At 49.8% G+C, this 14866-nt stretch overlaps 1 protein-coding gene across 2 annotated transcripts; it reads right to left on the reverse strand.

Annotated features, from left to right (window-relative positions):
* Positions 1–140: 140 nt before the first annotated feature.
* zgc:153867 (myosin light polypeptide 6) lies at positions 141–6903 on the reverse strand. 2 transcript variants are annotated; one of them, XM_028992968.1, is made up of 7 exons: positions 6772–6903; positions 6407–6652; positions 4201–4228; positions 3016–3159; positions 2765–2938; positions 2576–2653; positions 141–698 (listed from the first exon to the last, which is right to left on the reverse strand). In XM_028992968.1, the coding sequence occupies exons 1-7, from the start codon at positions 6886–6888 to the stop codon at positions 670–672; spliced, it is 816 nt and encodes a 271-aa protein (XP_028848801.1). In that variant the 5' UTR covers positions 6889–6903; the 3' UTR covers positions 141–669. The 2 variants fall into 2 exon arrangements, with proteins under 2 accessions (XP_028848801.1, XP_028848800.1); XM_028992967.1 differs by lacking the exons at positions 6407–6652; positions 6772–6903 and adding an exon at positions 4763–4885.
* Positions 6904–14866: the final 7963 nt, after the last annotated feature.

Here is a 14866-nt window from a genome sequence, read left to right on the forward strand (position 1 = left end):
ATATGTGCCACGTGTCCATTTTCTGTAATTCCGTTTTACGCGCACGTAAAAGAATCTATAAAACCCGGAATAGGAAAAAAAAAAAGGCCTCTGCTGCCCTCATGTGGTTCTGTGCATTAAAACGACACAAAGCGGGAATCTCTCTTTCAAAACTTTATTCGGACACTGAACACACACGGTGTAGAGAGGGGGGGACGGGAAGGAGGGAGAACACTCGGACGCTTAAACTCGTGGATCTGCTGCCTCCTGCATAGCGCTGACGGCGACGTGGGGGAAAAACAGAAAAAGCTCGGCCGTGGCCGGCCGCGGCCGAAGCCAGCGCTGCCGCGAGGACCGCCCTCGCCGCACCGGGCCGGTGCCGCGCGCACGTGGTTATTATTGCAAGTTCAGTGTGGAATTGCGCTGCAGGGAGCTGGGGCCGGGCTCCATCGGCTCTTGACCAGGGGTGGGATAAAGGCACTTCTGAAAATAAAAACCAAATGAGGGGGGGGGGGGGGCAAAAAACACAGGAATGGTGGAAGGCTGGAATGGATCAGCAAGGTGGACTTAAGTACTGGATGTGTATGAATATATATTTATAAAAAAAAAAAAAAAAAAAAAAAAAAAAAAAAGTAATGGGGGGGGAAAATAATAAAAGTAAAAAGTGGAGGAAGCATTGGTCCCGTTTCTTCAACCGTTCATGACCATCCGGACGAGCTCTGCAGGGGACAGGAGGAGGAAAGATAAATAAAGTCAGTGCGATGAGTACAGAAGAGAGGACTAACCCCCCCAACTACAGCACCACGGGACGTGCCCACAACTGGCTGGTCCGCTTTTATCAGAATTTCCAACCATTTGTTCACTCCGGCTTACGCCACTACGTCCTGCCAGCTGACATTATTAAAAGGTCCCCTGACATGAATTTATTTTGCTTTTATTTAGGTTTTAGTTTGCAGAATTACAGCCACTCTGATCCAGTCCCGCAATGAGATTTCCCAGGACGCGCCGTTTCACCGTCTGTAGCTTTAAATGCTAATGAGGAGGGGGGAGGCGGGACCAGGAGGAGAGCGGCCTATAGAAGTTGAGGGCAAATTCGAGGAAATGACGTCATCACCGCTGTTCACCAACCACAACATGTCGTGTCGGCGCTCTTCTGGGGCAATAAAATGAACCCGCTGGTTCATCTGGCTCGCGTGGCGGAACTGAAAAATAAATTTGTGCGCGTCTTTTACATCCAAATCGCAAACCAACTGCAACGCTCCACACAGAGGAAATTCGGTGGAAATGGTCGGTGGAAATTCTCTGGCCGGAAAAAGCAGGAGAAACGGGAGGTGACCTTACCCCTTATGGCGTCATAAGGGGACGGATTCCAGATCAGGCCGTCTGAGCTGCCGCTCTCTGAGCGGTGAAGCAGAACGACCAAAACTCTCTTTACACCGACCGCCATTTCTAGCCACTGCGGGACCACAGACAGGCCCGGGAACTCGTGTTAAAGAGTCACATTTTCATGCCAGGGCACCTTTAAAAGTAAAAAAAGAGCGTCGGACGGGGCTCCGCATGTCCCGCGTGGAAGGCTGTAGTCGGAGGCAGCTCCCTCGCCTCGTGTAGAAGACACGTCCCCCAGCCAGGGGACAGGGGAAATAAAGTAAAAAAAAAAAAAAAAAAAAGATGGCTCAGGTCTGGGATATAAGCTGCTCCGTCCTCTTTTATTTCATATAAAATGAAGACGTTTGAACTCTCCTCCGTCTAAAATACGCAGAGAGCTTTGAGGGAAGGAAGGTGAGGAGGACGGCTCGCAGCGTAGAGGGACGGAGGTCTTCAGGGTCCACCAGGCCTGACACCAGCAGAGCAGCACTGCAACCGGTCAGTCCGTTAAAAACCACGGCACCACGCCGGGAGCGGCGGCTCTACGGACCGCGGCCCTCCTTCCAGAACAAAGGGGCCGAGGAACCTCAGCTATGCGGGGCGGGAGCGATTCAGGCGTCCCGGGGCCGGTAGAGCCGCCGCTCCCTGCCACGTCCACGCCCGTGGTGTCCCCGAGCCCAGAGACATGCGAGGGGGGGGGGGGGGGGGGGGGGGGACATGCTGCAGGCGGGGCCAGAGAAGAAATGGAGAGCGTGTAGAGGGGGAAAAAACAAAACAACAACCCTCCGTGCTCGGGATCCACTCCACACTTCCCTACCACACACACACACACACACACACACACACACACACACCCCAGAAAAGCAAAGTTCTTGTCCTTTAGCCTTAAAAATGCACATAAATAAATAATAAATAAAGCGGGGCCGGGTGTGGCCGACAGGAGGTGCCCGTACCCGGAACTCAGCCAGACATGATGTGACGAACGAATGCTGCGGGGGGGGGAGGAACATTTGACAGGACGTCAGACAGTGCCAATCAACCGTCCCGCCCCACGCCGCCTTATTACCGCCTCCTGGAACGTCTTCCCACCCCCGACATTCCCATGGCGGAGGTAAAAGGTAAACTCTAACTCGGGTCTTACTTTACATACACGCGCTCAGACCCCGCCCCCAATAAACCATTTTTTTAAAAAGCGCTGTGCCGCGTATTAATATTACGGCTCCACGCTCACCTTCATAATTGATGCAGCCGTTGGCGTCCTCGTGGCCAGCCAAGAGCGTTTCTACCTCCTCCTCGGTCATCTTCTCCCCTGGGGTGAAGAAGAAGAGGAAGAAGAAGAAGAAGAGAGGCTAGACATCGACTAACTGGAGGGTACCGTAGACGTTCACGGACGATAATCTCTCTTCCTTCGGAGACCGACCGAGCGTGGTGAGGACGTGGCGCAGCTCTGCGCCCATGACCGTGCCGTTGCCCTCCTTGTCAAAGACGCGCAGTCCCTCCACGAAGTCCTCAAACGAGCCCTGGTCCTTGTTCTTGGCAATGGCCTGGAGCATGGGCAGGAACTGCTCGAAGTCCAGCATTTTGTGGTTCATCTCTGAGGAGAAAGAGCCGTTTAAAAACCGGAGCCGCTCACAAGACGGGAAGGCCGACCGACCGACCGACGCGGCTCACCCTCGGCTTTGGGGTTTCCGAGGACCTTGAGGACCTCGGCGTTGACGGGATTCTGTCCGAGGGCCCGCATGACGTCCCCACACTGACTGTAGCTGATTTTGCCATCGCCCGTGCGGTCGAACAGCAGGAAGGCTTCCTTGAACTCTACGGGCGGGGATGAAAGCACAGTTGGCATTCTGAGTCGGGAAAACGGGAAAAGGTTGATCGTGTGTGGGGAGCTAAAATTTTCAAGAAAAAGTTTGTTGGTGGAAGGTTAGTTTTGCCAACGTATTAAAATCAGTACGCCTTGCACAAACCAAATTTACATTTACAGCATTTACCAGACGCCCTTATCCAGAGTGACTTACAATCAGTAGTTACAGGGACAGTCCCCCCCTGGAGTGTCTTACTCAGGGACACGATGGTAGTAAGTGGGATTTGAACCTGGGTTCAAATCCTAGGCTACTACCACCAAACGCAGTAAAAAACAGTTTCTGGAGTGAAAAAGTTTTAAATTGCCGGATTAAACAGTAGGTACATGTACACCATGCTTTGGTCACTCCAAAACCTGTTAGTCCATGCCGGCTCCTCTCTGTGTGGTGACAACATCACCGGGAGCGTCCTCAACTGTGCAGGGACGTTGGAAGATGGGGGTCGGGGACACGCCCCCCTTTCCCGCCCCCCACCTCCCGCCACTTTTCCTGTTTCCGCGCGCTGGAATGCGGCGGCTGCCCGCGCGCGTCGCGCCATATAAGGCATCGCGGGGTCTGGGGGCGGGGCCAGCGGCGAGGCGAGGCCCTTAAAAGGGCCGCGCACTTTTCGTAAACATCGCGCAGCAGGCACGTTACTTTAAAACACACACACACACACACACACACACACACACACACAAGACGCGTTATGGGACATTAGTCCTGGGGGGGGACGAGACGAGCTGTCCCCGCTCGACCTCCTCAACAGAAACTCACCGTGAATCTGATCCAGGTTAAACTCAATCTGGAAACGACAAGTAATTACAGAAGGAATAAAAAACAGAGGAAGCAAGAGAGGAGGAAAGGAAAAGAAAAAAAAAAGTGCAGGAGGTGCCGATAAGCCGGTGGTGCGGAAAGGTGGAGAAAAGGAGAGAGGGGGGGGGGGGGGAGAAATAACGGGAGCGCATGGTTGTCATGCAGATGGAACACGGCGACAGGAGGAGTTCAGACTCACCGATAATTTGGTCTTCCGTGAAGTCAGACTGTTTTAAAGAGAGAGGTGTTTAATGGACCTTCGTGGCTTGCGATGCAAACACCAAACACAAATAAGAAGTTCATCGCGGCTATAGCGACGGAGACGAACCCATTTTTCACCAGCCGTGGAAAACGGACGTGTCCACAAAACCAGTTCAGTTGCCAGTATTAAAACAGAGCACTTAAAACGTAAGACGATGGCTGAAACGATAGCTAGCTAATCGGCTAATCAGCGTTAGCTGGCGGACGCCTGTCGAGCTAGCAGGGCGGCTGCGTGGCGCGGGATCCATCTTCCAGCGAACTAAATCGATAGAACCGTCGACGTGTACTTTACCGGGTAAACGGCCAGCGGCGGAGTTCGATTTCTGGCGTGGAAGTCAGAGTAAACAGCGAGGCGAACGGAGGCCCGCTAGCTACTAGCCGCCCAAGGTTACAAATCGCCGCGAAAAGACCGGCACGGGCGGAACCTGCCGCAGAACGAGGCTGAGCGGAAACCCAGAACCGGGACCGGGGCGCGTCGGAGGCCCGGCGGGGTCACCCACCATGTCTGCGCTCGGCGGGGAGAGCTGTCTTCGGGCCGCGGACAGGGGCAGGAGTGTCGGCAGCGGGAAGTGGGTGGGTCGCTTTGGAATAAGGCAGGAAGTCGGCGCGCATGCGCAGTGAGGGCCGGACCCCGGTGACGTCACGCAGCTATGCGCTCTCACACGCGTCGTGCCTTTATTTGGCGTCCTGGCGAGAAGGCGCTGCTATCCTATTGTGTGTGTGTGTGTGTTTCTTTTCCAAGAGAGTCGATCTTTCCATCTTCTCGGGGTTCGGACACGGGTTCGGAACGCCTGTCGCATGTAGTTACGGGTGGCGTTGGATGGAGCAGTACAGTCATGAAATTACTAATCCATCTTGCATAAAATATCTAATAGATGAGGAGCATCCACCGATATCTAGCCTGTTGCTGTGATACCATACAAGAAGGTATTAAATGTTTTCAGTCATTTTCTGTTGTCCCCATTAATTATTTTTTTTCTGTGCCATTAATTTACATTATTATTCCCATGGCTCAGGATTAATTAAATAAACCAGCGCATTAACATCTCATTAATGAACCAATGTAAAAAATCAGATAATTCATGCTGGAAGCAAATTGAAGTTTGCACCACTTCAATGGCAATTCATGAGCAAAGACGTGATAGAATCTCACAAGAATGAAGCACTTTCCAGGTTCTTGACCATGCCAGGGACCATGCCATCCATGAACATAGAAAAAGTTGAGAAAATGAAGTGTCACTGTCATTTTAAAACACAGTGTAATGTGTCCTCCGCATTTAACCATCACCTTGGCGAGCAGCATGTGGGGACGGTACTGTGCTCAGTCCTTATCTTTACCCGCCATTGGCCCAAGTTGACAATTATCAGCCACTAGTGCACATTTTCATGTTATTTATGGGTAGTCCCTGTCCGAGGCTCCTACAAATGCTGGAGGCAGCTGGTACAGGAAATGAGCCGTGTGTCCCATTTTACCACGTTCAGGAGCTACAGCCTTCAAAGCAGTGTGCCAAGGCCGAGACCGCGTCCTTAGAGGCCTGCAGCCTCTGAAATGGGACATGGCTTATGAATTTGCAAGGATTAGAACATATTTCATTAAAGTAGGATGAAATTACACCCGAACTGCTTAAAAAAACCCACAGTTCATTTATTTCTTTTTATTAATATTTGTACTTACCCTCTAATATATGTATAATGTGGATGGAAATTGATAAATGCATAAGTACGAATCATAACAAATGATAATAAATGCAGCTGTATCAGTGAACGAATGAATGGATTTAATGGGCAAGCCTAATGCAAGCATCGTGAATGGGTTCATTAAAAAAAAATGGGAGCTCATGCCATACGGAGGCTCTGTCAGACATAATGTGGGACACAAATCCTTTCATTTAGGGAAACCTGATTGACTTGGAACAAGGTTAATTGTGTAAGACGTGCTCTTGGCTATTTAGAGTAATGCTAATTAATATTAGAGTAATTGAAAGTTAAAACGCAGCCTGGAACACGTTCCTAGACTCATCCCCTTTTTCCAGACGCTTGATATCATATTCCTGGGCTGGGTATTTTATACATGGTATGGTACGTTCGGCTCCATCCCACATTAAGTCTATCACGGCGGCGGATGCTGAAGCAGCTCTACTTACCTCCAGGGTGCTGGGGTCAAACGGGCCATCGGAGGGCCGCAGCAGGCGAGGCTTCATCTCCGGCATTGGCCTCGGGGCCGCAGGCGTTTGGGGCAGGCTGGGAAACGGGGGGCCGAGCCTGGGCTGTCCCCCGCCTGACGGAGACTTCTTGATGGACGGCTCTCTTTTCGGTGCCATGTTCCGTCCGCTTCCCTCTCGCTCGCGTTCTTCGCTCCTCCGGCTGCCGAGAGGACTGCGAGCGGAGAGCTGAGGGGACGGAAAGTGTGTCAGATCTGCGAGGCTCCGCTGAGAACCAGGGAGATAGAGAGAGAGAGAGAGAGAGAGAGAGAGAGAGAGAGAGAAAATAGACTGAGAGTCAGACTGACATGCACAGGAGAGAAGAACCCAGTTGGTGGAGGAGGCCGACGTTCGGCTACGACAGGATGAGAGAGAGATGGAGGATGTGTAGGTGTAACCTGCACTATCGGAGAGCTTCTCTGCATGAGCCTCCGATCGAGCTTGTATGTGGGTCAGAAGAGTGTGTGTGTGTGTGAGCATGGTCATACTCTGTTATTAATACACCTGTTCTGACGTCATGATATTATTGCACAACAAGATTGTGTGTGTGTGAGTGTGTGTGTCTCTTATCTGGGCGCAAAGCTATTATTAGGTATTTCTATTTTCATTTCTGGAATAAGCGACGTTCTCTCCTCTCTTATTCCCAAGATGCTCCGAACCACTGCCTTCCTCTCTGCTCTGATTTTAGCAGAGAAGATGCCGCAGAAATGGCGTTACTGTTTCAACCCGAAGCTGTGATCCGCTGAGCTTGATGCAGGGTACATTTCTAGTCTCAGTACCCGTGTGTTTCAGGCCGCGGATGGCTGTTGAGGTTTAAGATGCGTCATATTACAGATAGCGCCTCTCATGTTGTATGTTTCCTCAAGCCAGTTTGGTTTTTAGGTAACAACTGCCCTACATCGGAGACCACCGCCAGTGGCCTTGACCTTTAACCTTTGCACCAGGATGCAAGACAAGACAAGCCAGCAGCGTGATTCTTTCTGCAATGGTCCACTCGGAAACCTTGGTCCTGCTTTCCTGTGGAATTCGCCCTGCCAGAAATGGAATGAAGCAGATTCTCCAGATCTTGGTGCAATCGAGAAACACAAGTCCAAGCTGATACTGACCGCTTGGAGCCAGATGCCACAGCATACCTTCAAAGGTCTAGGGTTCATGCCTGCAAAAGAGGGGACCTACTCAGTATTAATCATGTGGTCATAATATACAGGGTGGGCCATTTATATGGATACACCTTAATAAAATGGGAATGGTTGGTGACATTGAACACATTTTATAAGTGGTCAGAAACTTGTAAAATACTCATGAAAGACTAAAGTTACGTTAAGCACATCATTGTTTTTCTTGTGAAATTACCAATAAATATGACGTGTCACATGACCCTCTTCCTATTAAAAAACAAAAGTTGGATCCAAGATGGCCGACTTCAAAATGGCCACTATGGTCACCACCCATCTTGAAAAGTTTGCCCCCTCACATATACTAATGTGCCACAAACAGGACGTTAATATCACCAACCATTCCCATTTTATTAAGGTGTATCCATATAAATGGCCCACCCTGTACAGGGAGTGCAGAATTATTTGGCAAGTTGTATTTTTGAGGAATAATTTTATTATTGAACAACAACCATGTTCTCAATGAACCCAAAAAACTCATTAATATCAAAGCTGAATGTTTTGGAAGTAGTTTTTAGTTTGTTTTTATTTTTAGCTATTTTAGGGGGATATCTGTGTGTGCAGGTGACTATTACTGTGCATAATTTTTAGGCAACTTAACAAAAAACAAATATATACCCATTTCAATTATTTATTTTTACCAGTGAAACCAATATAACATCTCCACATTCACAAATATACATTTCTGACATTCAAAAACAAAACAAAAACAAATCAGCGACCAATATAGCCACCTTTCTTTGCAAGGACACTCAAAAGCCTGCCATCCATGGATTCTGTCAGTGTTTTGATCTGTTCACCATCAACATTGCGTGCAGCAGCAACCACAGCCTCCCAGACACTGTTCAGAGAGGTGTACTGTTTTCCCTCCTTGTAAATCTCACATTTGATGATGGACCACAGGTTCTCAATGGGGTTCAGATCAGGTGAACAGGGAGGCCATGTCATTAGTTTTTCTTCTTTTATACCCTTTCTTGCCAGCCACACTGTGGAGTACTTGGACGTGTGTGATGGAGCATTGTCCTGCATAAAAATCATGTTTTTCTTGAAGGATGCAGACTTCTTCCTGTACCACTGCTTGAAGAAGGTGTCTTCCAGAAACTGGGAGTAGGACTGGAAGTTGAGCTTGACTCCATCCTCAACCCGAAAAGGCCCCACAAGCTCATCTTTGATGATACCAGCCCAAACCAGTACTCCACCTCCACCTTGTTGGACTGGAGCTCTCTGCCCTTTACCAATCTAGCCACGGGCCCATCCATCTGGCCCATCAACATTTACATTTACATTTATGGCATTTGGCAGACGCCCTTATCCAGAGCGACTTACAACGTGCTTTCAAGTTACCATCGATGAAGAGATCAATTCCGGTTCACTAGGACCACAACTATGAATATATCTATTTTATTCACTCTGTTGTAGATTCTGTACACAAAGTTCGACAACAAGAAAATTACAATTTAATCAAAATATTCTTTAAAGAGGAAGGTCTTGAGCTGTCGTTTGAAGGTGCTCAGTGACTGAGCTGTTCTGACCTCGAATGGAAGTTCATTCCACCACAGAGGGGTCGAGACGGAGAAGAGTCTAGATGAATGTTTTCCTTTTACCTTCAGAGATGGAGGGACCAGGCGAGCAGTACTGGAGGCTCGGAGTATACGAGGTGCAGTGCGGGGTGTAATAAGGGCTGTGAGGTAGGATGGTGCTACTCCATGTTTGGCTTTGTAGGCCAGCATCAGGATTTTGAACCTGATATGTGCAGCTACTGGGAGCCAGTGGAGGGAGCGTAGCAGAGGGGCGGTGTGGAGAACTTGGGAAGGTTGAAGATTAGTCATGCTGCTGCATTTTGTTCCGCTACGAGAGGATGAGAGGATGAGAGGATGAGAGGATGAGAGTTGGAGAATATGTAGATCTAACCCGATTCGCCAAGGTGCCACTGAGGTGCCACGGAGCAAAGCACTGTCTCCACACACTGCTACCCAGGCGCCTGTCATGGCTGCCCACTGCTCACCAAGGGTGATGGGTTAAATGCAGAGGACACATTTCACTGTGTGCACCGTGTGCAGTGCTGCCGTACAATCACTTCACTTTCACTATTGGCATACAACATTTGAGTCATTATTATTTTGGCAAAAAGACATAACTTTTCTGTTATAACGCAAGTAGCTGTTGTATTTTGTCTGTATATAAGACGCTCTACTAAATAGTTTATTGCATATTGTCGTTTTTGTACCGTTGTGCTTGAGAGACACCTTGTATGTGTCGCATTAACGCGATTCTGGTTCTGTTGAGTTGTAAAGCGCACTCGATCCACCAGGGGGCGCGACTCCCCCCGACAAACCGCGACCGTGCGCCGGTCCGCCGCCAGGTGTCAGTGTCGCCGAACCGTCGCGCCGTTGGAAGCCCGGTCTGTTGCGTGTTTTTTTTTTTTTTTTTTTTTACGGGGTTTTATGCCGCGTCCACGTGACCAAATTAGTTTAAAGACAGATTTATCGACTCGGTCGGACTTCGTAATCCTCGCATTTCGCCCCTTTTCCTTCAATCTCGGCGGAGTTTGACCTCAGATATGAACATATCGTTTCCATGTCTGCCGGTGGTGAAATATTCCTATATATGTGTGTATGTATGTATACACACACACACACACACACATTTATATATAAAAAAAAAACACCGGTGTATATATACACACACACACACACACACACACACACACACACATATATATATATATATATATATATATATAAATGTGTGTGTGTGTGTGTGTATATATATGTGTGTGTGTGTATATATATATATATATATATATACACACACACACATATTCTCCAGCACATATATATATATATATAAATAAATGTATTATATATATATATATATACACACACACACACACACACACACACATATATATATATATATATAAAATACATTTATTTATTTATATATATGTACGTTTGACTGGTGGCGTCTGGTCAACGTCGGCCACTTTACAGCGGGGTTACGATTCGATCTGTATCGATTCGAGCCCGGCGGCGAGTAATCGATGCCCTCCACCCCGGAATGGACTTTTTCGGGCGCAATCCATCGCGCGCTCAATGGGCCTTGAAATCGGCGTCCACGCGTCCGCGGCGTCGCAACAATGGCGACATGAGACCCCCGCCGCGTGGCCAACGGCACTCCCCGAGACGCGCGTCCCGGTGCGGCGTCGCAGCGTCCAGACGAGGCGGGCGGTGGGCGCAGGGGTCCCCAGCGCTGCAAACGACCTAAAATACCGAGTTTATTGCAGATCCCCCCCCCGTGGTTCTCCAATCTGTAGATTTTTACGCGTCCTGAAGCGTTACTTTAAATACTTTCCCTACTACTGCTGATTTAAAACATGTAATATAAATATAACAGTACAATATATACATTTACATTACAGAATTTATCAGACGTTCTTATCCAGTCAGGGTTAAGTGTCTTGCTCAGGGACACCATGGTATTAAGTGGGATTTGAACCTGGGTCTTCTGGTTCATAGGCGAGTGTGTTACACACTAGGCTACTATACACACAGTAGAAGCCAAAAGTTTGGACACTTCACATTCAACGTGTTTTCTTTATCTTCATGAACATTTACGTTGGTAGATTCTCACTGAAGGCATCAAAACTATGAATGAACACATGTGGAGTTCTGTACTTAACAAAAAAAGGTGAAATAAGTGAAAACATGTTTTATATTCTAGTTTCTTTGCTCTGATTCCTGCTTTACACACTCTTGGCATTCTCTCGATGAGCTTCAAGAGGTCGTCACCTGAAATGCTTCTCCAACAGTCTTGAAGGAGTTCCCAGAGGTGTTTAGCACTTGTTGGTCCAGCTCACCCCAAACCATCTGGATTGGGTTCAGGTCCGGTGACTGTGGAGGTCAGGTCTCCACTTTTTGTTAAGTACAGAACTCCACATGTGTTCATTCATAGTTTTGATGCCTTCAGTGAGAATCTACCAACGTTAATGGTCATGAAAATAAAGAAAACGCGTTGAATGAGACCGTGTCCAGACTTTTGGCCTGTACTGTATGAGTGTGTGTGAGTGTGTGTGTGTGTGTGTGTGTGTGTGTGTGTGTGAGTGTGTATGGCCCTTTTTTAATCCTCCATGGGTGTAAGCTGTGGGATCTGCACGTGCATGGCGCACTAAAGCTTTTTTGGGGGATAAAGAGGAGTCTGGCGAGCAGACAGGGGAGAGTCACTCGTCCCCGGACCGTTTTAAAGGGATTAATTTCAGCTGCGACAACGTCGTCATCCCCCCCCCCCCCATTCTTCCTCTCGAACCCCCGTTTCCCCTTCGCGTCGGATCGGAACTAAAAGGCCAAAATTGGAAACATCTGCCCGCGCGCGCGCTCACATGAATATTCTCGAATTATCGGCCGTGGGTGCCGGTTCGTCGATTGGAAAAGTAAACTGCACCCCCCCCCCCCCCACCTCTCTTTTTAAGGCCTTTGGTGACGTGAAATTGAATTACGGGGGGGGGACGGGGGTTCCCCTGGACGCCGCTAATAAAATTATTGTCCCCCCCCCCTCCCTCCCTCCCCGCTCGGCCGCCACCGTGGCGAATCTCCGGGCCACCTGATTTCTTTCTAACGACATTAGGCGACGTGGCCGCGCCGCCGCGTCCTGGTTAATAACCGGGGTCTCTCCCAGCTGCCCCGAGATCGCGTTAGCCAAGCTCGACGTGGACCGTGGGGGGGGGAGGGGGGGGACCCCGAGAAACGCCGGGAGAGAGAGGGGGGGGGGGGGACCCCGAGAAACGCCGGGAGAGAGAGAGAGGGGGGGGGGGGGGACCCCGAGAAACGCCGGGAGAGAGAGAGAGGGGGGGGGGGGGTGACGATGGTGCCGCGCAGCTGCGTCTGGCTGCCGACGGGAAAAGTGTCCCGTCTTTTTTTACTTTACTTTACTTTACTTTACTTTACTTTACTTTAAAAGAGGACGACACCAGCGATTCTCGTTCGATTTCTATAGATTTTGAGTTACAAAACTAAGAGCCCCGATAAGGCCCAACTTGTCATGAATAGAACATGCTCGGGAATTGTTGAGTGCTGGACAATATATATATATTTTTTATTTGGTGTGTGTGTGTGTGTGTGTGTGTTGGATTCGTCTGAAATACTTTTTGAATAAGAGGGTGCTTTCAGCTGCTTCTTAAAGGTGGTTGGACAAGTTGTCCCACCAGCCAGGGACAAGAAAGGAGAACAGAGTCTATTGGGACCGTGAAGAGGGCGTGCGGGAGTGCATCTGGCTGGTAGTGTGTTGGTTGAACTTCCATTTCCAGCCCTGTAGGCAGCATGAAGGATTTAACCTGGATGCGAGCCGTGGGGAGAGACGAGGAGAGGCGGGACGTGGGTGCGTTTCGGCCGCTTGAAGATGAGACGGGCCGCCACGTCTTGGTCTTCTGGTTGCACCTGGTCGCAGGCAAAATCCAACCAGAATACGCTCGCTCGTGTGATAAATGGCCCAACGCCTATTTTCTTTTTAATGCAATATTGTTTATGATATGTATAAATCTCCACTAATGACTGCGCCGAAGCCCCCCCGGCCCGGCCCACCGCCATTGTGTTGGAGCACCGCGGATTACGGGACTTGATTAGCGGATGGGTGTAATCTATTCAGCCTCTGTCCCCCCCCCCCCTGGAATATGTCCATCTCCCCCAGGACAGCCGGCTCGGCAGATGGATCGTCCCCCACCCCCGTCCCCCGTCCCCCGTCCCAAACGGGTCTGAGATGCAAGGCGTGCGCGCGGCCTGCTGCCGGGCGGGAGTTCGGGTCGGGGTTAACGCCGGGATTCGGGTCGGGGGGTTCGGGTTCGGACGGGGTTTCCCCGAAGGGGGTCTGCAGGTGGCACGCTGCACAAATTATGCGGCGTGGCTCGTGATGTAACTCAAATTAGATTTGCACGCGGTGACAGGGCTGTCACTCTCGTCGGCCTCTGGCCTCAGAAGGTCTTTTTTCTCGAATGTTTTTCGCCGTTTTTGCGGCGGCTCATTGCAGGAGCCTCGGGGAGCGCGTGGCGGGGGTCGACAGTGTGGCGGCGTGACGCTCCCCGGTGACAGTCGGCCGGGCCGCCACCGCTCCCACTGGGCCCGGCGATGAAGCTCCAGTAAGCAGCTGATCGGGGCCGAGCGCTGGGATTACCCTTACACATGCACGCGAACACACACACACACACACACACACACACACACACATGCATGAAGGGGGTGGGGGTGCCAACCTTCAGGCTTTAAAACACATTTTATTACACGGGAACGTTCAAACTGCATCCTTTCCAGGTCCAAAACACTAAAAAAAAAAAAAATACAGAACAATGAAATAAAACAATGAAAATGCCACTTCACAATGACTCTGCTAGCCCTGGAGGTCTGTAATCCGCCACGTATACGGCCGTTTGTGCGGGATTTGATTATGGAGCCCCGTGCCGATCACTACAAGAGGCTCAGCTTTCAGCAGGGGCAGAGGGAGCATGTGTGCCGGGGTTTTAATTCCTATTGTGCTCGCGCGGGCCCGGGCGCCCAGTGTCTGGGCCGAGAAGAGCCGCGGCGAGGGGAGAGAGGGAGAGAAAGACGGGAACAAGGCCCCATCTGTCAGAGCCACGGACGGAGACCCCCGTTCCCCTCCAAACGTCTCCCATGGGAGCCGGAAGGGGAGACAACTCACTTGTGGCAAATTCCCTCTTTATTTTACGTGTATCTATCTATACACACACACATTTAATACACGCGGTAACTGCCAGAGGAGGCTCATCGTGACCTTTAACCCTGGAAAAAAAAATAAAATAAAATGAATTTCACACAATTAATATATGTTTCTTCAGTCAAGTAAATTCCCGTCGAATACGCTAGATTCTCTCACAGGGGCTGAAAGTGGCTGAATTGAAAACCTGAAGTCTGTTGGAAGAGTCGTTGGACTAATTTACATGTGCCCGCCCACTGGGGACACGTGGGCGTGGCTTATGCTTCTGCGCGACTGTGAGGACGGTAGCTTTCGTTACTGCGTTGGAGAACTGAATAAGGAGGTTACCGTCTGCGTGATCGCTAGTTCGGTCCATGTGCACGGGAATTATTGATTATGGGTTGCTGGGATCAGTCCTGCGGCTGTAAAATGTGTTTTTTTTTGTCTGTGGTAAATGACCACAGTGACACTCAAACATGATAATGTGTACATGAGTAGGCAAGAGTAGCACATACAGCTGGAGAACAGT

This window comes from Denticeps clupeoides, chromosome 10, assembly GCF_900700375.1.
Source record: "Denticeps clupeoides chromosome 10, fDenClu1.1, whole genome shotgun sequence".
Taxonomy (NCBI): domain Eukaryota; kingdom Metazoa; phylum Chordata; class Actinopteri; order Clupeiformes; family Denticipitidae; genus Denticeps; species Denticeps clupeoides.

What these genes read in the sequence shown, in the direction of transcription:
- zgc:153867 (XM_028992968.1), bottom strand. Translation starts at nt 6,888, where the DNA reads ATGCAGAGAAGCTCTCCGATAGTGCAGGTTACACCTACACATCCTCCA. An exon ending in TTGACCCCAGCACCCTGGAG is followed by an intron (nt 4,229 to 6,406) that starts GTAAGTAGAGCT and finishes TCTTTAAAACAG; the next exon opens with TCTGACTTCACGGAAGACCA. An exon ending in CACGGAAGACCAAATTATCG is followed by an intron (nt 3,160 to 4,200) that starts GTGAGTCTGAAC and finishes CCCCGCCCGTAG; the next exon opens with AGTTCAAGGAAGCCTTCCTG.